This window comes from Chanos chanos, chromosome 3, assembly GCF_902362185.1.
Source record: "Chanos chanos chromosome 3, fChaCha1.1, whole genome shotgun sequence".
In the NCBI taxonomy this organism is placed as follows: domain Eukaryota; kingdom Metazoa; phylum Chordata; class Actinopteri; order Gonorynchiformes; family Chanidae; genus Chanos; species Chanos chanos.
Window position 1 is genome coordinate 23,064,565 of NC_044497.1, and position 21,513 is coordinate 23,086,077.

Consider the following 21,513-nt stretch of genomic DNA (forward strand, 5'->3'; position numbering starts at 1 on the left):
TTTTTGTGTATTGACGTCTTTTATAAGCATTGTGTTATTAATACAGTTTCTGTAGGTGACAGGTTGTAAGGCTTCCGTTACTGGTTCACTTAAACAAGAGCCATTCCATTCAGTTAGCCTGTTGTTGCTTTGGTAGGAAAGCTGTTTTTAGGGACTGACAGCCCTTGTTCCACATTGATAGAATGTATGCAGTCTTTTTTATATGACCTCTGATCATTCAGATGCTCTTGAAGAAAGTAACTGATCAACAAAGATGTTGGCCAATTACAGGTGTGTTGATACAGAACTGAATGAATGCTATGGTAATGCAATTGCCCACCCCTGCTGCCAAAACATGCCCCTCCTTCTTTGTAATCTCCACTCAAAACCTGTCTTTCCTCAGGGAGAAATGACCCTTAGAACACTCTTGTTGTGTTGTAAGACGTACACTCCGGCCATCTTTACATCACCATTTCCCTCCTGTGAAAATGCATTCAACATTTTATTCATCAGATGTCAGAGGAGGGACTCTCTCTAAGGGTGAATTCCACTGGAAAAGTGGAGAATAAACTTGTAAGTCAAAGTTCTAATTCTGAGTATAATAACACTGATTATTGTAACACCTGGAATGAGTTTGTTTGAAATTCCCACTGAACATTAGATCCAACCCTCGATGTAGAAAGAAAGATTATAAATGAAATGCTCTTTAAGTCCAGGGTGCCAAGGTTTTGTGTCCACTCCAAACTTCTTTGAGAGAGTTCTCTTGGCATTGCGCTCAGTGGTGTTTTTGTCTCGCCAATGTGTCAGGTTTCTGGTTATTGGACAGCAGGTGGCATTATGTCCCGACAGGAACTGAATCCAGAGAAGAACATGAGTTCCAAAGCTATCCACGACAAAATTGGACTTTTGTGTAATACTCAACCCTTGAGATCAATATTTGGCCTGAATGAGAGAACTTCAGGATATTTGATTGGATGAATTTGGAAGAAAAGGAGTACTTGGTTAACACAGCTCTTTTAAGCTCCTCCCCTAGAATTGTTCCAGTATAAGACAAATAATGAATTTGTCAGAAGGTTTGGGCTGCCATTAAGGTAGAACCTAATGACCGTCACAGCGTCTCTGCCTGTCTAAGGTAGGAACTTAATGGAATTCCTGAAACAGTGACAGTGTGTGAGAAATCTACAGTGTGATTCATAGATGAGAAGTGCAGGATTAAAGTTGGAAATGATTTGTTTTAGACATTTTTACTTATACGTTTTCTTGTAAACTTTAACATCATTATATTGGTGAATTCTTATATTTTATGTCTGTTTTTGGACATTGTTATACAGACAGAAATATTTGCCTCATAAGCATTTACTATTTGAAGAATAAAAACTGAACAGAAAAGCTATATGTAATACTTTAATTCATTACATCCTCAGTGCAGCTCAGTGGTAATGGCTATGAGAGACCACTGTGTCTAATAATCCTGTTATCAAATTATCCTGTTATTGTGCCTACGGCAAGGTCAGATAAGCAAACTGTAGACAACAATGAGAGAGGCTGTGAAAACAAGTCTCAAAGGCACCTCTAACAATGAGAACACTCTAAGAAAAGATTAGGACTAAAGATTGGGAACCACCTACAAGTGTTTCAAAAGTTAGCACAAGTGTTCACAAAAGTTAAGGTGTTTTATCTGGATGGTTTTGAAGGTTTGTTGTATGAGGCAAAAAAAATGAAGAGTGTTCTAATGTTTCTGTGGAACTTTTTTCTTTTTTTAAATAGACCATTTTTACTTTTGTTAACTGCTGCTAAGTCAGTTTTCCCTAAAAGTACTGCTCCCTACTGCTGCTGTTTTCAGTTCCTCCATCTTTATGATTGGCGATCACCATGCACCAAGACCGCCCTCGTTACATTATTGACAGGCCAGCATATGCCCAACCTGATTTTGATGAAGAATTTGACAGAAAGAAGAGGGCTTTCCCTGTGGGTGAAAAAGTAAAGAAGGTTTTCAGGTACTGGCACACAGCAGAGTTTATGCCTACTGTACAGACTCACTGCATTATACAGAGCAGAGTATACACCTACTGTACAGACTCACTGTATTATACACGACAGAGTATACATCTACTGTACAGCCTCAGTGCATTATACAGGGCAGAGTATACATCTACTGTAGACTCACTGCTTTACACAGGACAGGGTATACATCTACTGTACAGACTCACTGCGTTATACTGTACAGACTCACTGTGTCATACAGGGCAGAGTATACATCTACTGTACAGACTCACTGTGTTACACAGGGCAGAGTATGCGTCTACTGTACAGGCTCACTACGTTATACAGGGCAGAATATATCTCTACTGTACAGAATCACTGCGTTTGGCAGGGCAGAGTATACATCTACAGTACAGACTCACTACATTGTACAGATTGGAGTATAAAATTATTGTACAGACTCACTGGATGATGGTATGCATGAGAATAAAATAAAGAAGCATATGAGTAGTTTGACTTGCACATATTGATGTCCTAGTAGCTGGTGGGTCCCATAGTGATTGCTCTCTTGGTTGTGTGTTGCTGAATCAGGTGTTCCGGTGCACGACTGAAGCTCCTGCTCTATAGACACCTGCCCGTGCTGAGCTGGCTTCCCAAATACAACTTCAAACAGCACCTCCTCTTTGATGTCATCAGTGGGGTCAGTGCCGGCACCATTCAGGTTCCACAAGGTCTGTCAGCCTCTTATACAGCTCAACTGACAATGCTTTTGTCTGTACAGGTTCATATTAGTCCATTGTGTGTATGTATAAAAATCATAAAGGTCGTTCACAATGAGAACAGAGATTATTAAACACCTTCATATGAGTGAATGAACACATATAATGCCCTGAGATCAACAAAGTATCATGCAATCAGAAAACATTTTTGTACTGGCGTTGTGACATCAGCGGATTTATGGTGTAACACACACGGTTTATGTATCTCTTGATGTGATGTGTTGTAATCCTTATACATGTGAGGGAATTTCCTTAAGCATTTTTTCTCCCAGGCATGGCCTTTGCCCTGTTGGCCAACCTGCCCCCTGTCAACGGACTTTATTCCTCTTTTTTCCCGCTCATCCCATACTTTTTCATGGGCACTGCACATCAAATGGTACCTGGTAAGTTAGGGGAAAAGATGATGATTTTACACTGTGTTTGGAACCTGTTCTCAATCAAGCGATGAGAAAAACTTCTACAGTTTTGTGTTTCTATCATCGATAAGACCCTAGTTTAAAATGAATAATTTTTCCTTGTCAAGCCAGTGACTGAATGATTACTCTGAAGGGTTTTGCTTCTGCTAAGTAATACATTTTTTTTCACACCTAGGCACCTTTGCTGTGCTGAGTATCATGGTGGGCATCGTGTGTTTGAGACTGGCACCTGAGTCAGACTTCAGTCATTACAATGCCACCCTGAATAGCACTGTTGTGGATGAGGAACTGATGAACCAGGTCAGACTGGGCATATCAGGAACACTGGCATGTCTGACTGCTATTATACAGGTACTCAACCACCCTACTCAGGAAAAAGACTCACACTTCATTTCATAGCACTGGGGATTTCCTTGTGCTGATATGTTTTCTTTGAGAAATGATATTTTATGAGTTTGCTTATTGTATAAGTTCCTCATATGGAAATTATAAATACACATGTGTTTTATAAGCTGAAAATTGTAACCTTTCTGTTACATGCTGGCACTGAACTTAACCTACCACTTTATTCAATTTAGTCACTGAAATAACTCAGTGATAATGAGGTGCACCACGTGGGTCGGGGTATGAGAGGAGAGGGTCCATCAAAGTTATCATGTATGTAATCTGTCCCTGCTTTGTGAGCAGGTGGGTCTAGGATTGATGCAGTTCGGTTTTGTCGCCATCTACCTCTCCGAGTCATTCGTCAGGGGTTTCATGACGGCTGCAGGGCTACAGATCCTCATATCAGTGCTGAAGTACATCTTTGGCATCAGTGTTCCACCTTACAGTGGACCTTTGGCTGTCATTTACGTAAGTGCAGATCCATGTGGTTTACAGTTATGAAGATCAGCCTTACCCACATCTGCATGTTCAGGGTTTTCATCAAAACACAGTATAAGTTATGGGGATTCAGTGGTAGTCAAAACACAGTATAAGTTATGGGGTTTCAGTGGTTAGTCAAAACACAGTATAAGTTATGGGGTTTCAGTGGTTAGTCAAAACACAGTATAAGTTATGGGGTTTCAGTGGTTAGTGAAAACACAGAGTAAGTTATGGGGATTCTGTGGTTAGCTCAAGGTTAAAGAGGGATACTCTTTAACTGACTGTTTATGGACATACCTCCGTTTATGATATGTTATGGTTTGTGTGCATTAGACACTCAGGGACATCTTCTCTGGCTTGCCTCACACCAACGTGGCTTCTCTGATTTTTGCACTGGTCAGCAGCGTGGCACTGATTATCGTCAAAGAGCTCAGTGCACGTTACCGCCACAAAATTCCCTTTCCCATTCCTATGGAGATCATTATCGTGAGTACAGATAAAATGGAGAACCTCTCTTACTTTAGGAGAGGCTGACAGTGCACATACTGTTCTTGTCAGTGATTTTTTTTTTTTATTTTTAATCCTGTTCTGAAATTTAATCTATGTCAACAATGACAGAGGCACTATGTAAAGAGAACACAAGCCCTTGTCCAGTGAAATAACATTGTGGAGGGCATTCCAGGTCTAGCAGAAAGTCCATTTCTGTGTGTTGTTCCAGGTGGTGGTGGCCACTGCCATCTCTGGGCCGCTGGATCTGCCAGAGAAGTATCACATGGATATAGTGGGCAACATCGCACTGGGGTGAGAACCACTTTTCTACAGGGCTCAGCTGAGACTGGGGGAGACCAGGTGTTCAGCCATGCATTCCTGAATTTGATGTAAATCTCTAGAGTGTATGTTATCAATTGATTGAATCCTGTATGTTCTGAATTAGATTCCCCGCCCCCATCCTACCCACTGTCACTCAATGGGCAGACATGCTGCCCACTGCTTTCTCATTGGCCATTGTCGGCTATGTCATCAATCTGGCCATGGGTAGGACTCTGGCCGCCAAACATGGCTATGATGTGGACCCCAACCAGGTACAAATTCATCAAAATGGGACAGGCCCATTATTAAATGACATAGTCATTCTGCCATCCATCTGAAAGGGGGTGTGAAGTTGATCTTGTTGGTCAGAATTTTAGATATGTTGGGATAGGATCAGTCAGAATTAGGGATATGATTAAATATGTTACAGGTCCAATAGGATCAGTCAGAATTAGGGATATGATTAAATATGTTACAGGTCCAATAAGATCAGTCAGAGTTAGGGATGGGTTTTAATGCACGAAAAGTCCAATAAGACCAGTTTTTGATGGACAATTTAATGGGCTGTTTGCCATGGCTAACTGTGTCTGTGGGTCCGGCCTCCTTGCAGGAGATGCTGGCCTTGGGCTGCAGTAACTTCCTGGGGTCCTTCTTTAAGATTCACGTCATTTGCTGTGCTCTGTCAGTAACACTTGCTGTTGACAGTGCAGGGGGCTCATCACAGGTCAGATCACCTGCCACTCAACTAACTGCTACACATTAGCCATCAGTAATATGATTTTAAATCAATGCACTATGAAGGTGGTTAATCTGCAAAAAGCTGTTTGTGTGTACTGTCATGACATTTCTCAATGCTGATTTATGTTGTGCTGTTTAGACTTCTTAACTAAAACAATGCTTTCATGTTTTTGCATTATAATAATTTAATTTATCAGTTTGCAAGTCTGTGTGTGATGTTGGTTGTCATGGTGACCATGCTGGCCCTGGGGGCGTATCTTAAACCACTGCCAAAGGTATGACTATCATTAATAATTATCATCATCATTATCGTTACTCATTATTATAATTAATCATTAATCCTTAATCATTATAATTATCATTATTGTTAATAATGACAATAATTAACTAATGCATAACATATGTCCAGCACTCTCAATATTACAATGATTAACGGAAACATTAACTGTAACTTATCTATTTACCTGTATTATTGGATGGTCATTTTCAGTCTTCATTAAATATGTAAGAAAAGTATTTAATCGGTCCTGCCCACACAGGCGACTGGCTTGGAGTCTAAGCCAGAGAGTTTCAGGTGTCAGACAGTTGTTACTTGATATAAGGAGCTCATGCTGATGATTATAACTCTTTATTCTCAGTCTGTACTTGGGGCCCTCATAGCAGTCAACCTGAAGAACACACTGCTGCAGCTCTCTGATCCGTACTACCTGTGGAGGAAGAGCAAACTCGACTGTGTGAGCCCCAGCTCTGGTCTTTACAGTAGAGACACATAAACGGTGCCTTGAGTGCCAAAGCTCATGGTTACCCTGGTGGTGACAGGGCAGTCTATTATCTACATTCTCTCTTACCTAATACCTCATCATGACTCATTGCAGTGACATTTATTGTGTGTTTGAGTTTCTGAGTTGCACTAAATATCTTCCTCTTGTTGTCTTCTGTAGTGCGTTTGGGTTGTGTCTTTCTTGGCCACCTTCTTCCTCAGTCTGCCATATGGTGTTGCAATTGGTGTTGGTTTCTCTTTCCTAGTGGTTGTTTTCAAAACTCAGTTGTAAGTAGAATTTTATGTTTTTTCTCTCATCAAAATTTGGTTTATTAGAATTATCTAGGTGTAATTTACAACTACAGTGTAACTGATGTAGGAGTTTGGAAGACAGTGTTGAATATAGGATTCTGTGTTGAGTTAAAGTAACAATGAAACATCTAACTGAAATTGAACATTTACATTGATCAGATTAAATTGAGTATGAATTGAAAACACACAGCTCTAAACATCATCTCAGGGAGCCACTACTGCTACTAGTGCTATTGCTACTACTGTATTATATTACATTGTATTTTATACTGTATTATATTATATTTTGTTGCTCCCTGTAGCCGGAATGGATCAGAGGTGGCTCAGATAATGGACACAGACCTATACAGGAATCCTAAAATCTACAGCAAGGTACCATCGCACATAGCCAGTTCCCAAAATCATGTGTTTCTTTTACACTGTCATGTTTAATTAATACTTTCAGACAGCCATGTTAAGTTAATTCAGCTAATTCATTCTGTGGTCACAATGTTCTTAAAAACCATTTGTATTAACTGTCGTAATGAGAGAGGACCTGTAGAGTGATGGTGAGTCATGGTTAGTGGCACTCAGAGGTGGAAACCATGAGGCTCTGACTTGAGACCAGGCTTGCAGTCTGCTGATGGATTCCCATCCAGTGGCATAGTCTGTTTGATTACTCCATCGTCTTTTCTCTGTTTTTCCCCCTCATTCACAGGTCAAATTAGTGGAAGGGGTGAAAATAGTGAGTTACTGCTCCCCTCTGTACTTTGCCAATTCTGAGATTTTTTGGCGAAAAGTCATCAAAAAGGTATGTTGCTAATTAAAGACGTTAAGCTTTCAACCTTGGAATCATCATCTTCATCATCATCATCATCATCATCATCATCATCAGAGTGTACGTCTGTTTGCATTTGTCAGACTGGTCTTGATCCTGGTAAGCTCCTGCTGGCTCGTAAGAAGTTCCTGAAGAAGCAGGAGGAGAAGGAGAAGCAGGAGAAGCAGGAGCAGAAGGGGAAAGAGAACCAAGGCAAAATTTCCGTCAGTAAAAGGAAACTGAGCTCTCTGGTCGGCATGAGGCCTCAGGTGAGAGAACAGGCACCAGTGTTGCATTGTCACCCCAGTGCAGGATTAATGTAGAGGAAAATGAGGGGAGAGAGTTCATAAGATGATGATTTGTCTGCAAATGTTTACATACAATAATCATAAAGCATATCAAACTCAGCTTATAAACCAACCTCAATTAAAAAAAAAAAAGTATTTTGCTCAATTCAAAGATCAATTAATGACTTAAAAAACTCTCTTCTGAATTAAGACGGCTGATTATTAAAGCTGACCAGGGACCACAAATCATTTGTTGTTCAGTGATAGAAAACTGAAGTTTGAATGGAAATGTTTAATAATTTGATGTCATGATGTTTGGAAGATAAAAGCTTTATGTTTTGTGTACATTTTGTATATCATAGACCATTTCACAGCTCAATCTACAGTCTGACTTTGACAGCCTCGGCGCTGGAAGCACAAGCACACCCACACCTACAAGCTACGTCAACTTCCACTTTGAAGATGCAGAACAGAGTGATCAGAAACCTAACCCTGAACCACCCAGTGACCCTCCGGTCACACTGGACATGCAGCCCATGCCGTTTCACACACTGATACTGGACCTGGCTGGAGTCTGCTTCATCGACCTGATGGGTGTTAAAGTCCTCACCAAGGTTGGTCGGAACTAGTGTGATTTAGTTATCTTAAAGATTACGTTGTATAGGTTGAGATTGTTAAAAAAGATTATGTTGTATAGGCTTAGAGTATTGAAAAAGATTGTATTGTACAGGGTTTAGAGTACTGAAAAAGGTTGTGTTGTGTAGATTTAGAGTATTGAAGAACATTGTGTTGTGTAGGTTGCTTGTGACAGTATTTTTGACACTTTTTGATATCTCAGATCATTGAGAAAAACTTGTTAAATGTTTTTCCTTTCAACCTGCAGATGAACACCAGTTATGAGATGCTGGGAATTAACCTGTACCTGGCCAATGTTCAAGGTACAACACTTTTCATGAGCTCTGCTGGGTGTAAGCTAAGCATTGCCATGGTACCGTGTTGGGGTCATATTAGTGTGCGACCCAGTAAAGGCTTTAGTGTACATACATACGTATATACATACATACATACAAACATACATACAGTAACATGTATTAGGGATTTTTAATTGTATTTGTAACTGTCCAGTCACTGGCCATGATATAGGTTTTACTTGTGGAAATACAGTACACAGTAGCAAAAATGCCAGAACATCTGACCTGTTGTTCTGAGTGACATTAATAAAGTTCCACACATTCATAAACTGGCCATAGCGCTGATGGACAAACTCTTGTCATAACCAGTGCTTCCTGAATATCATTTTGTGAATAGAGCACAAATTCTGACCACGACTGTGATTTTACAAAAGACTTTGATAAACCTGTCATCTGACAGGACTGCTGGACCAGGCTGGTGGTTGTAGATATACTATATGTTGCACAGATCTCAACATTGTCTCCAAAAGGAGGAAAAAATCAGTGGCAATGACAAAACCTGGGTCCAGTCAATGTTTGCGTTGTAGCTCTTTTCCACCAGGATGGTGCCGGGCCAGTGCCGGTGCTGATATCATGCTGAATTCTGTGACCATGCTACTCTGTGACTCTAGTAGGTGCTGTTGCCAGTGGGCAGCTTGAACTCGCTCACACAGATGAGTTCGTTACGCAAAAAACGTAAGTCATAGACTATAAACAAATGAAGATGAATGTAGTGTGGAGCGTTTGTTTAGAAATGCTGGTTATTCAACACAGAAAGGCTTAGCTGCCTATCACAACTTTAGACTACTAGTCTACTGAAATGAATCAGATTATGTGACCCTGCTGTTACTTGGAGGAAAATGCCTGACGCACCAAACAAACCAGTTCAGGTGACTTATCTGCCCTTCCCATGTATAACCAAAAAAATGTCATCACTCTGGTCAACAGCTCGACCTAGGCACAAGGGGTCACATATTTCGACAACTGTCATCAGAATATGTGACCCGACCATAACTTTGGAGAAAATGTCTGTCACAAGTTTGGGGAGCCGTGCCGGCGCCAGCTTTTTGGTATTTTTTCAGTGGAAATGCAGAGTCCTGGTTCTGGATTAGACACTGGCGCTGGCACTGGGGTCAGTGGAAAGGGGGTATTACAGGTTTATCAGTTTCCTAGTTTCAGTCTCACATGGAGTAAACATACAATGGTCCAGAGTTAAATATCACTCTGTGTGTGTGTGTGTGTGTATGCAGCCCAGGTGTTGGAGGAGTTGGAGGTGGGTGGAGTGTTTGACGAGGGCAGTATACCGCGTGATCACCTTTTTCTCTCTGTACATGATGCCATCCTGTTTGCCCAGCAAAGGTCACAGAGGGTCAGCCCCATAGAGAAGGCAAGTCATCTCCTCAGGTCATTTTTAATTCACACCCCCCCCCACCCCCATGCATGCTGCTCACACTAATGAATACCCCAGTGGCTTGATTCAGCAATTTCATTACATCAGTTTCATCACAGAAAAGGAGGGGGAGGGGGGAGAGAGAGAGAGAGAGAGAGAGAGAGAGAGAGAGAGAGAGAGGGAGAGAGAGGAATTGGATTTGTCTTTATGGTCTCTTATTCCTCTTCTTTTTTCCTTCATTCCATTCACCTTCTATCATTTTAATGCCTTATTATCTTATCAGCTGTTTAAATAAAAAGCAAACACCAAACAACACCTGGAAATTTGTCTTTACGCTGATAAAGTCCCTGATTGCATTGTCTGATTTCTTTGTAGAGCAAGGTTAAGTCTACATTTGTAAGGAATTAGTTAGTTATTGAGGAAACAGTTTAACAGGATGGAGAAAGATTACCACAAATGGTAGTTCATGATGAGCAGGGTGTGAATATTTAAACAAATGTTTAGGGGAAGGAAGTGCTGACTCTCTGAACTGTGATTGGCTGTTTTCTGTATGAGTAGTGATGTGGCTTTTCACACATACAGGTGGGGTATCCTTTATCCGAAATGCCTGGGACCAGAAGTGTTTTGGATTTTGGAATACAGTGGTGTGTCGCTTAACGATGGGGATATGTTCTGAGAAATGTGTCGTTAGGTGATTTCATTGTTGTGTGAACATAATAGAGTGCACTTACACTAATCTAGATGGTATAGCCTACTGCTCCTAGACTACAAACCTGTACAGATACGCAGTAAACACGAGATGTATGAGGCTGCTGCCGGCGTAACATGGCATACTGTTTTACAGTAAACTTTTTTTTTTTTTTTCAAATAGAAAGAGTACACTCTAAAATAATGATAAAAAGTACAGTATAATTTAATAACCAGTAACATAGTTGTTAATTATCATTATCAAGTATTATGTACTGTATATAGGTGTGCGTGCTATACTTTATACAACTGGCAGCCCAGTAGGTTTGTTTACACCAGCATCACCACAAACACATGAGTAATCCATTGCGCTATGACGTTATGATGCCTTCAACGTCAACGTAGTCTTTTTCAGCTCCATTATAATCTTATGGGACCACCATTGTATATGCTTGACTTTCTGTGCTATAGATAAACATAAATGATTCCTCTTTTTCTTATCACTGTTACCCATAGGGGTATCTGCAGCCCCTTCTGACATTTTCAAATGATATCTTTGTATCACAGAGCAGAGAATAAGCAAAAAACACAGTGAGTAATGCACTTAGGTCTGGTGTTGATGATGATTGGTAACAAACTGGCGCCAACAGAGCATCAGAGCCACACATGGGCAAGTGAGGTCAGGTGTAGAATATTCCACTTGTGGCGTCATGTCGGCACTCAAAACGTTTTGGGTTTTGGAGCTTTTTGGATTTCGGATTAAGGATGCTCAACCTGTAATACATGTTGAAATATCTTTATGCAAATAACAAGACAGCTGATGATTTTTCTGTAAAAGCCTGAGTAAAGGCCCCTGCTCCCCTTGCACCCCTCTCTCTGTCTGTTTGTGTGTGTATGCACTCTGTAGGTGGAGAGAGAGAGGAAAGAGCTGGCTTTCGATATAGAGGAAGAGGAAAAAGATCTGGAGCAGGTAAACATCCTCAACCACATTCCGTTGTGTCTCGTGGCGTTTGAGGAGGAACTGACCCTGTTATGTGTTCCCTCTGTCAGGAACTGTACAGGCTGTGATAGACGTGGGATTTATGATGACACCCTCATCAAGCTCTTTCACACACACACACCACCAGCAGCAGGCCGGCTCTGCCTTACCCAAAAATTATTTCACACATCTCCAAAAATTTATGAACTACTGGCAAACATGCAACCAAATCCTCTTCTCAGTCATGGGGTTTTTTGGAGGACAGATAAAGCTGTGTGTTCTGTTTAAACCAAAGAGAGGAATACCGCTAGCTCACTTTAGGATATAGTTCACTTTGTGATTCACACTCCCCACCATAAGGTGGCAGAATTTCCCATTTATTTCATTTGGTTTGGTTTATGGTTTTGTTCAAATGGCATGTAAATTGTTTTGTCCATTTGTTGCCAAATGTTTAAAAATGCTTCCCATTTCATTTGAATGACTAGTTTATACTTTGAATGAAAAGAAAACATAAAACATAAGAATAAACATTGCATTTTACGTTTTTTGGCTGACCTCTGATTCCTCAACCATTCATTGATGTTTGGTACAGTTCTGCTACATAGTTGCTTTTGTATGTCAGAGATGCAGTGAAAATAAGTAAAACATAATGGCCACAGATGTATCCTACTATGTATAACAGGACTTTGTGGTGTTTTTAAAATACATATAAGATGTACTGTTGAATTCTGACATCATATCTATGTTAAACTGAATACTTGTCCCCTTGTTCAGGCAAATGCAAATTGCATTTTCTGTGAGAGCACCTATTACCACTGTCACCGCATGTGTACAGACACAAACACAACTTTAGAGACAGGATGTGTACAGACACAAAAATAACCTTATAGACATGTATCAGGCACACAACCCATTACAACAAATAAAATGCTTCACAATTACAGACGAACTACACTCTATAAAATGGCAAAATACCCCGAGAGCATAAAAGAGCAACAGAATCTCTCCCCTATGATTCTTTTGAAATGAATAGGTGTGCATGCATGCACCTGTCCTACTGGTCCACAGAACACCAGTAGAAATGACCGACTAACCTCCAGCTCAGCAGATGGCGATATGCTCCTAAGAAGAAAAGGCAAGGAGAACAAAATCCTATTATCAGTAAAGCCTGGGCATTTAATGCCACCTGTGGTTTTTACTTAAAGAGACTTCGCTGAGTCTCACTACCTCCCTGGAGCAAACTGTAATAGCATGATTTTCTTCTCCTTAAGGAATTTTGGGGAAATCATTGGCTTGTCCAGGAAATGTAAGTATTGATTACCAACAGCTTCTCTTGAGCTATTTCTAAAAACTGTTAACGCACCTGAAAATAAGTGAATGTTTTTAGAAGTGATTACATGACCTATGGAATGATTTTGACTAGATGGTGCTATTTCCATGGTGTTTTTCAAACCTAAGCTGGTTCATATTTCCATATTTTCCACAGGGCTTTCAGGGCTATATGTATAAACCTAGATATCCCATTTCTATGTTTCATACCTCAGTGAGAGAATAGAGACAGCTGAGATGTCTGGAGAAGATTGAGTAATGTCTCCTTTTAGTGCCACAGAACATGTTATTATCAGTCCTTAAGCCCAGAGTACACAGTCATGTCCAGAAAATGGCAGTCACACATTTAATAGCTATCTAAATATTTTCACACGATGAGGCTTAAAGCAGAAGCTTAAAAACAGGAAACAATGTGATGGCGATAATACAGAAGTGTACGTGGGTGTCTGTATGTGTGCTTTTCCACAGGATGTGGTCTGAGGCACTGTCATGTTGAAGACACCCCAACTTCAAACACACCTCACGCTACTGACCAGTCAAATGTAGTCTCGTCTTAGCAGCTCCACACAAACATGCAATCCTTCATCTGTAAGTACAAGGTCATCATCTAAAGCACACATCTGACAGTAATTATAGAAGAGAGATTGTAGGCTGTATTAGATCTTCAAATTAAAGAGGGCTTTAGTAGTATATTGGCAGGAGCAGGAACTGCACTCAAAGTGCACAAATTTAATTTTGATTTGTAAGATTATGGAGTTCTCATTCTCATGTCTCTCTTGTTAAATAAAATATATAATGTAAGCATCTATATGCACGATGCATAGAGGTTATGAAGGACACTAAGAAACAGCTGAGGTTTCTGCACGGCACTAGATGTCTGTAGGTCGTGCACTGTGTGTGTGAATGCTGTGTCAGTACACTCTAGCTGAGTGAATGGATTCCATGGGTAAAGATTATGGCATCAGTGGTTCTATGTGGACATTGTAACAAGGACATAAAATATATTCAGCAGGTATGGGCAGTGTGTTAGTGTGTTGTAAATAAAGAGGAATTTGTACAGTGAACCTGTGTGATGGTGTAAAGACTGGCCACATGAACTTTTTAGCACAGTCTTGAGACCTATGATAAAAAAGAAAAGAAAAACAAAAAGAAATGAAATCATGGCATGCAGTTTTAAAATTCATACACTTTGGTGCAATGTAGATTCAGGCAGCATTCTGGTCTGTTTTGTTGTAATAGAAACAAACAGGATGCGGTTTATTTGATAAGCCACACAGCATGTTGTCTGAAGTCTGTGCTTAATGCTCTGCTATGACCCATGGGAAACAGTTTAAAGTGTATTCTGTGGTTGTTTACATGAAGCTGTATGTGTTATTTAACCATGTTGTTTTTTCTCCCTCACTGTAGCACTGGCTTGTCTTTTCACACTCCTCCTTTCTGGTAAGTGCTGACACCATTGGTTACTGTTTGACAGCAGGTGACTTTCTTCTGAAGCATATGCCCTGGCTCTCATTCAGTACAAATTTACTTTTCACATTTAGACCTGAGTTTTTTACACAGAGTACTTGTCTGAAAGGAAAGAAACAAACCCTTCAGTGAATGATAATCTGGGACACATCTTTTGGGACAGTATGAAAAGGGCAAGAGGAACCTGTATCACATCACACAAGCCTAAACAGAGCTGAACAGAACAGCTTTTTTAAAAAAATATATAAACCAGTAATGATATTAATTAAATTAGATATTCTAAATGAAAGTATGTAGAAAAAACGGAAGGTCAATTCTCTTTGTGGAAGATAGATGACTTTACTGTAAAGGTGTGGTTCTAACAGAGTAGGGACCTCCTGTTTGGTTCTGTAGCTAGATGCATTCACAGCGACACACGTGTGGTGTGCTACGTGGACGCCTCCACTGACTGTGTACTCCATGGAAATGACCTTTGCACCCACGCCATCCATTCTTCTGCTTACATCGATGATGACTACACCATCAAACCATCAGCAGATGTCACGGCTGGCCATCACCACCTGCAGAGACTGGCAGAGAGGTCTGTGTTGACAGATTACTGTTTATTGCTATGCATGAGATCACACTGAGAGTAATTACATACTTTGTCTGGTGAACTGACATTCAAAAACATGTAAACACTGACAAACTCTTCATTCCACTGTGTTGTGATGTTCTGAGACATTTTTTAACTCCTGTTCCTTCCACAGGAACCCCACCATAAAGATTTTACTGGGTGTGGAGGCCCAAAAGTCCAGGTAGTCATTTCCAATAAAAATGCACTGCCACATCCACTACTTAACCCTACACAAATTAAGCTTGACATTTCTCATACACATATCACTGAGCTTAAAGTGTTCAGATAATCATCTTAGCCATAACCTAAAACCATCTTAAACTGTTAAAAAAATATGTTACCATTTAGATTTGAGGCAGTGGCTTCAAACGAGACCAGCCTGGGGAAGTTGGTTGACTCTGCAGTGAGACATGTGAGAGATGGAGGTTTTGATGGACTGGACCTGACATGGTTGGAGAACCCTGTCAATGACAGACATGCTACAGGCTCGGAATTACACACAAACTTGCTGAAGGTGTGAACTGTGTATATGGTGGTAGATGCATGTCTGTATGTCTGTATGTGCTTGTTTAGTTATAGATGCATGTCTGTATGTCTAAATGTGGTTGGCTTTGGTGAATTGTTTGCTTTGATTTGAAGGTGTTGCGGGGAGGACTTGACAAGGAAGCTGTTAATTCTAGTAAAAATTTCCTACTCCTTTCTACAACTGTTTCAATCCAATCAGACCAGAACAAAATGGACTACAATGCACGAACCTTTCCTCAGTAAGTCTACTGCATTATGGAAAATGTATTTTTTCCCCTTTGGTGTGTTGTAGCATGAGTGAGATCAGGTCTGTTCCCACAGGTATGTGGACTTCATATCCCTGATGCCTGCACAAGTCGGAGTGGAGGGAGAAGACATTGTAAGTCCTCTACCTCCTGCTGAAGTTAGGTTATAGGTTAATTTGTTGGTCCAGTCCTATACTCCTACTGATTACAGGAAAAGCCTCAGCCTTTGACCCTTGTCTGCACTTCTCTCAGTTTCTGTCCTCACTTTTCAGGACAGCACTGTCAACTACTGGCGGTCCCAAAGAGTGGACTCTGAAAAACTGACACTGGTTGTTCCCACATTTGTACGGTTGTTTGGTAGAAGATGGAGAGGGCACCGTCGCCGGACGCATGAGTTGATCTCAGATCAGTCGGAAGGGCACAGTCATCACTCAGGGTCAATAATTACTGAGAAGGTAATGAGGGCCAGGCCTGTATATGAGTAGTCTGATATTCAATAGGAGAGAGTTTAAGCACTATAAACTGATTACTAGTGAATGGAGAGGCTGGGAAGCTTAATGAAACAAAATATTACAATAAAAAGCATTTCACAACACATTGAGGTTTTGGAAGGGAGGTGTAGAGGAGACTAAAGGCTGATTTATACTACTGTGTAGGCTCTACACAGTGTTTTTTCCGCAGCGTATGAGTATAGTCTCTTTGATTATGAAATTCAATGGATGTTTAGGACCAGACTGTTGATATTTTCACCTTGGAAAAAAAAGATGCTTTCGTCTTTTCAGGCTTGTCAGGATTTGTCAAATGGAAAAGAGGACTTTGACCCGTTAAAGAGTGTTTTCAGTGAAAGCAGACTGAAGGAGGATGTAAGTTTTTGTCGAACAATAAAGTGGATATAAAACTTACAGTAAAACTCATATAAAGAACAATGGATATGCAGGTGTTAAACTGGTTTTAAAGTCAGTTTTGATTTGAAAGGATGAAACGATCTATAGCTGATATTTTCTTAGTTACATGGCTGCTTGAATCCCGGATTTGTTTTCTATAGTGTGTCAGAATCTACCATGCTACTGTAAGATACTGAATCTACCATGATACTGTTAGTTACTGAATCCACCATGATACTGTGTAATTCTGAATCTACCATGATACTCTTAGACACTGAATTGACCACAATACTGTTAGATACTGAATTGACAATGATACTGTTAGATTGCATTGTTCATCAGGCTGTTTTTTTGCAGGCGTCAGTGTTGAGGCAGAAGGGGATGCTAGGTATTGGAGTTGTTTACTTAGACATTGACAGCCTCACAGAGTCTGAATGTGGAAACAACAATGTGAGGGCTGTGCTAGAATCCAAGGTAATGATGCCAACATGTCCCCGTCACCATTACCACCATCGTCATCATGGACACCATGGTCCCAATCACAGAGGTCATCACAAACACCATGGGTTCGGTGATCGAAGCCACCATTCACCTCATAGTCATTATCACCATGCAGATGGTCACCATGGACACAGTCAGCGTGGTCATCATCACCATGGCCACCCAGGCCACCGCCATCATCGTCACCATCATATCCCCACGGCGCTGAGCAGCTAAAGCAGTGAGCCATACAGCCTGGGTGTATTTAACATGCAATGCCACCCCCTCACTGCTCCTCACTCTCGTCTGACAAGCTGCTTACCACTGCGATACAACGCTTGACTTTTGTTTAATTTCCCATCACTGCAGAGTAACAAGAACTATGCTTTCATTTCTGTATGGTATGATTATTTTCTCTCTGTTTTTGTAATGTTTAGACTTAGGCTAGTGTCATCATTCCCATAGCGTAGCAGCATTAACTGGCATTGCATCATTAACAACACAGCGCCTGTAAATACATAAAAAGAAGTAAACAAGTAAATAGTAAAATGAAAAATTTAAAAATATTTTCAACCTTTGTATCATTACATCCTGTAGGCATGATCCTCACTTTTGTAACGCTTTCCTTAGCAATGAAGAGTGAGTACAGAAATGCAGTCTTTGCTTGTGCTGCTTGTAGTGTTTGTAATCTCAGCAGAACCACACTGGGTGTGACTCAAAACCCAGAGAGCTGCTTTGTTCTCTACTGCCCCCTACAGGTGGCTACCTGCATAGGCAGTATTTTAACTGAAGTGCAACCTTGTACAACAGCTTACTGAGAGAGTCTAAAAATGACCATGGACATGACTAAAATCATAAATCATCACACTTCTATGTCAAAAACATAAGCAAAATACCACACACTGGTTGAAATAACTTGTGTTTGAGGAGGAGTTTGCCACTCACCACATCACTTCTGTCTGCCATCTGGAGGGAAAATTTTTTGAGAAAGCTCACTGTTACATTGCATTTTTGGATTTTGGTCTTACTGATTTAGGACACGTGAGATGCTGCCTTAAAGTTTGATCAAAATGAGACACAGTAGCAGTGTTTTTAAGAGCTAGGACTATCTTCATGTCGGGGAAGCGCTTTTGATGACACAAAATGCTGTCTATGTCTTTAATGGCAAAAAGAAATGATTTTTTAAAAAGTGTCATTAAACCATGTGATGCAAATGCTGACGGGGCGGGGGGCGGGGGGCGGGGGTTCTTGAGCGGCAGGTGTGCATAAGCTGAACCCACAACTGGAAGACGTCGTTTGTGAGTATCTGACTAGATTTATGGAGGTATTACTGAGATATTCCCATACACACCTGGTCCTCTGGTGTGTCCTTCAGCTCACAGTGACACTGTGGTTAATTACAGGCATCCTGCTGCTTTCAGTTTTAATTGGGAACTGTGGGAGATGCAGTCAGATTTAACTGGGAACTGTAGGAGATGCATTCCCTATGATAGGGGCATTTTGCCCCAGCCTGACACCATTATCCCTGCATGCCAGCACTGGTGTGTGTGTGTGTGTGTGTGTGTGTGTGTGTGCATGTTCGTGCTTGTATGTGTGCGTCAATTCATGTTTGTGAGCGTGTCTGTTTTTGTATGTGTGTGTATGTATATGTGTGTGCGTGTGTGTTTGTGTGTGTGATCTGACATAAAAAAATGAGGTCAAAATACTTGAGGTCAAATTTTTTTTTGTTTTTGCTCTCCCCAGATTACAAGGAATCAAATTTTGCTCCGAGTAAGTGCAATTTAAAGTGCTTGATTTGCATGACAAACTCATTATTGTATTGACAAGTAAAAATAAACAACAGAGAATGAATATATTTAAAACAGAAAAAATGTTACAGTAAAACATTGCATTGGGGTTTATGAAATTTCCAGCTGAGTGAAATGTCTACCACAGATCAGCCATCTGGTCTCTCCTTCCTAAGAGAGATTTTGTCTCTGTGAGAGACACCTGGAACTGTCAGATGTTACTAGGTGGATTCAATAGGTGGTTGAGTGTCTGTGAGAGAGCCATGGTTGAGACTGTCCATTCCATTGACCTTTTCCTGTCATCAGTTAACATTGTAAATGCTTACATAAAGCCTGTGGAGAAACAACCCAGATGCAGCACACTGAAGACTATGCCTGAAACACAGTGAGTCATCCCAATTGGTCGAGTGCTCTCAGAATGACAGAGCAGCTGAAAATGATTCCTAAACTCAAGCAGTGTCTGCTTGACATTGATCAACAAGCACGATTAATCTGGAGAATCGCAGGCGTACGCACTGTATTGTCTCTTGCTTAACAAACAAGTTTAGCCAGAGAGCAGCCATAAATCTGGATGTGTCAGCTGAACGCATTGAACATGGTTCTTATACACACGCACAGGGAGACATCTCTGGACAGCGAAGACTAATATTAATTAATGTTGTCCATTGTATCACTCTCTAGGTCCATCTGCAATTACACATTTCCAGGACTGCCCAAATGATTAATTAAACTGTGAAATTTGTCTGACTTGAGGAGAGTTAATTACTCAGCTTCCAATAAAGCCACCCACCCATACCTCATGTAATATAAATTTGTTCTCTGATATGTGAAAACAACAACAACAAAAAACCCTCTCAAAACAAACAGAACGGCAGTGCAGTCTGTCATGGAATAAAATTTGCCACTGTGCACTTTTTGCTTGGTGAAGAAAAGATTTTGTTACTAAAAGAATGGTAGTGGAATCGAATGATGTGTGGCTCATGTGTTCAAAAACATGTAATCGGATTGCTGTGAGCCCCATTACAGACAGAGTGATCCTGAGCTTTCAGGTCCACTCAACATTTGCTCCAATCAGTGGTGGTGAGTACCAAAGTAAAAGTATTTTGTTACTGTACTTGATGGTTTTGGACTCTATCAACAATGAAGAACTTTTACTTTCTGCCCAACTACATCTACAAAGAAATAGTGTTTGCTTTTTCCTCCAATGCATTTGCCATTCTTTTATGGTCACATCTTTACTTTAACTCAAGTATAAAATCTGAATACTGTCTGTACTGAAACCTCCATACAACCCAGAGCTGTGCAGAGCAGAAAAACGAGCACCTTTATTTACCCAGAGAATGGAGCTCAAAGTAAACTGCCAGGGTAAGCGTTTGAGTTTGTCAAAAGCCTCAAATTAAAGTAGTCAGAGAGTCTCAGACTGTCTTGTGTTGAAGCCACAGTACAACTCACTCCTCATTAAACCAGTTTAAAAAGAAAGGTGACTAAGTCCTTACGACCATAAACACCATGCAAATCTCAACAGAAGTGGTGTAATTGTTCTCTTCATTGTTTAATAGGCAACGGCAAAGGGTAGTGTGTGTCTTGAGATGTCACCATGAACTATCTGAGGAGCTTAGTACTAACACACATCAACATCAACATTAACATTAACATTAACATTAACACATACCAGCATTAAAAGTAACATTTACACACATCAACATCCACATTAACATTAAGATTAACATTAACACATACCAGCATTAAAAGTAACATTAACAACATTAACATTATCATTACCATTAACACATATTAACACACATCAACATTAACATTAACATTAACACATATCAACACACATCAACATCAACATTAACATTAACATTAAGATTAACATTAACACATACCAGCATTAGAAGTAACATTAACACACATCAACATCAACATTAACATTAACATTAACATTAACACACATCAAAATCAACATTAACATTAACATTAACATTAACATTAACATCAACATTAACATTAACATTAACATTAACATTAACATTAACACACATCAACATCAACATCAACATTAACACTAACATTAGTGTTAACATTAACACAGATTCTTGAAACTTTTGGCGGCACTACCTCTCTCTCTCTCTCTCTCTCTCTCTCCCTGTCTCTCTCTCTTTCTCTAGAATAGATCTGGTTTTCAGCATTCAACTGATCCTTGTCCCTCTGTCCCACACATGCTCTCTGACCAGTCTTCTATCAGATGATTACAAACCTGCTTTATGAGGACTGTCTGTTAGTCTCATTAATGAGCACAGATGCTCACTTTACCCTCTCTTTGTCCCTCATGCATTCCACACATACAGCTCTCTCCCCTCAGACAGTTCAGCTGCTGTCAGCCTCTGCTCAGGCAGGAGATAACCGCTGAAAACAGCACCTCACTGCCGTTGTTGGTTATCCTGTCA

At 40.4% G+C, this 21,513-nt stretch overlaps 1 protein-coding gene across 1 annotated transcript; it reads left to right on the forward strand.

Moving 5' to 3' along the window:
- Window positions 1-1,851: 1,851 nt before the first annotated feature.
- On the forward strand, window positions 1,852-15,327 carry LOC115806805 (solute carrier family 26 member 9-like). The gene is made up of 21 exons (XM_030767664.1): window positions 1,852-1,976; window positions 2,554-2,693; window positions 3,014-3,124; window positions 3,333-3,508; window positions 3,845-4,009; window positions 4,355-4,507; window positions 4,740-4,822; window positions 4,956-5,103; window positions 5,442-5,555; window positions 5,767-5,844; window positions 6,208-6,303; window positions 6,511-6,617; window positions 6,944-7,013; window positions 7,339-7,431; window positions 7,542-7,706; window positions 8,087-8,338; window positions 8,608-8,662; window positions 9,925-10,043; window positions 11,665-11,806; window positions 14,920-15,106; window positions 15,276-15,327. The coding sequence occupies exons 1-21, from the start codon at window positions 1,852-1,854 to the stop codon at window positions 15,325-15,327; spliced, it is 2,631 nt and encodes an 876-aa protein (XP_030623524.1).
- The last annotated feature ends 6,186 nt before the right edge of the window (window positions 15,328-21,513 follow it).

Bases quoted from the DNA above. Each gene is read 5' to 3' on its own strand.
- LOC115806805 (XM_030767664.1), top strand. From the start codon at position 1,852: ATGCACCAAGACCGCCCTCGTTACATTATTGACAGGCCAGCATATGCC. The intron at 1,977-2,553 runs GTACTGGCACAC...TTGCTGAATCAG, and splicing joins AAAGTAAAGAAGGTTTTCAG to GTGTTCCGGTGCACGACTGA. The intron at 15,107-15,275 runs GTCTGTGTTGAC...TTCCTTCCACAG, and splicing joins CTGCAGAGACTGGCAGAGAG to GAACCCCACCATAAAGATTT.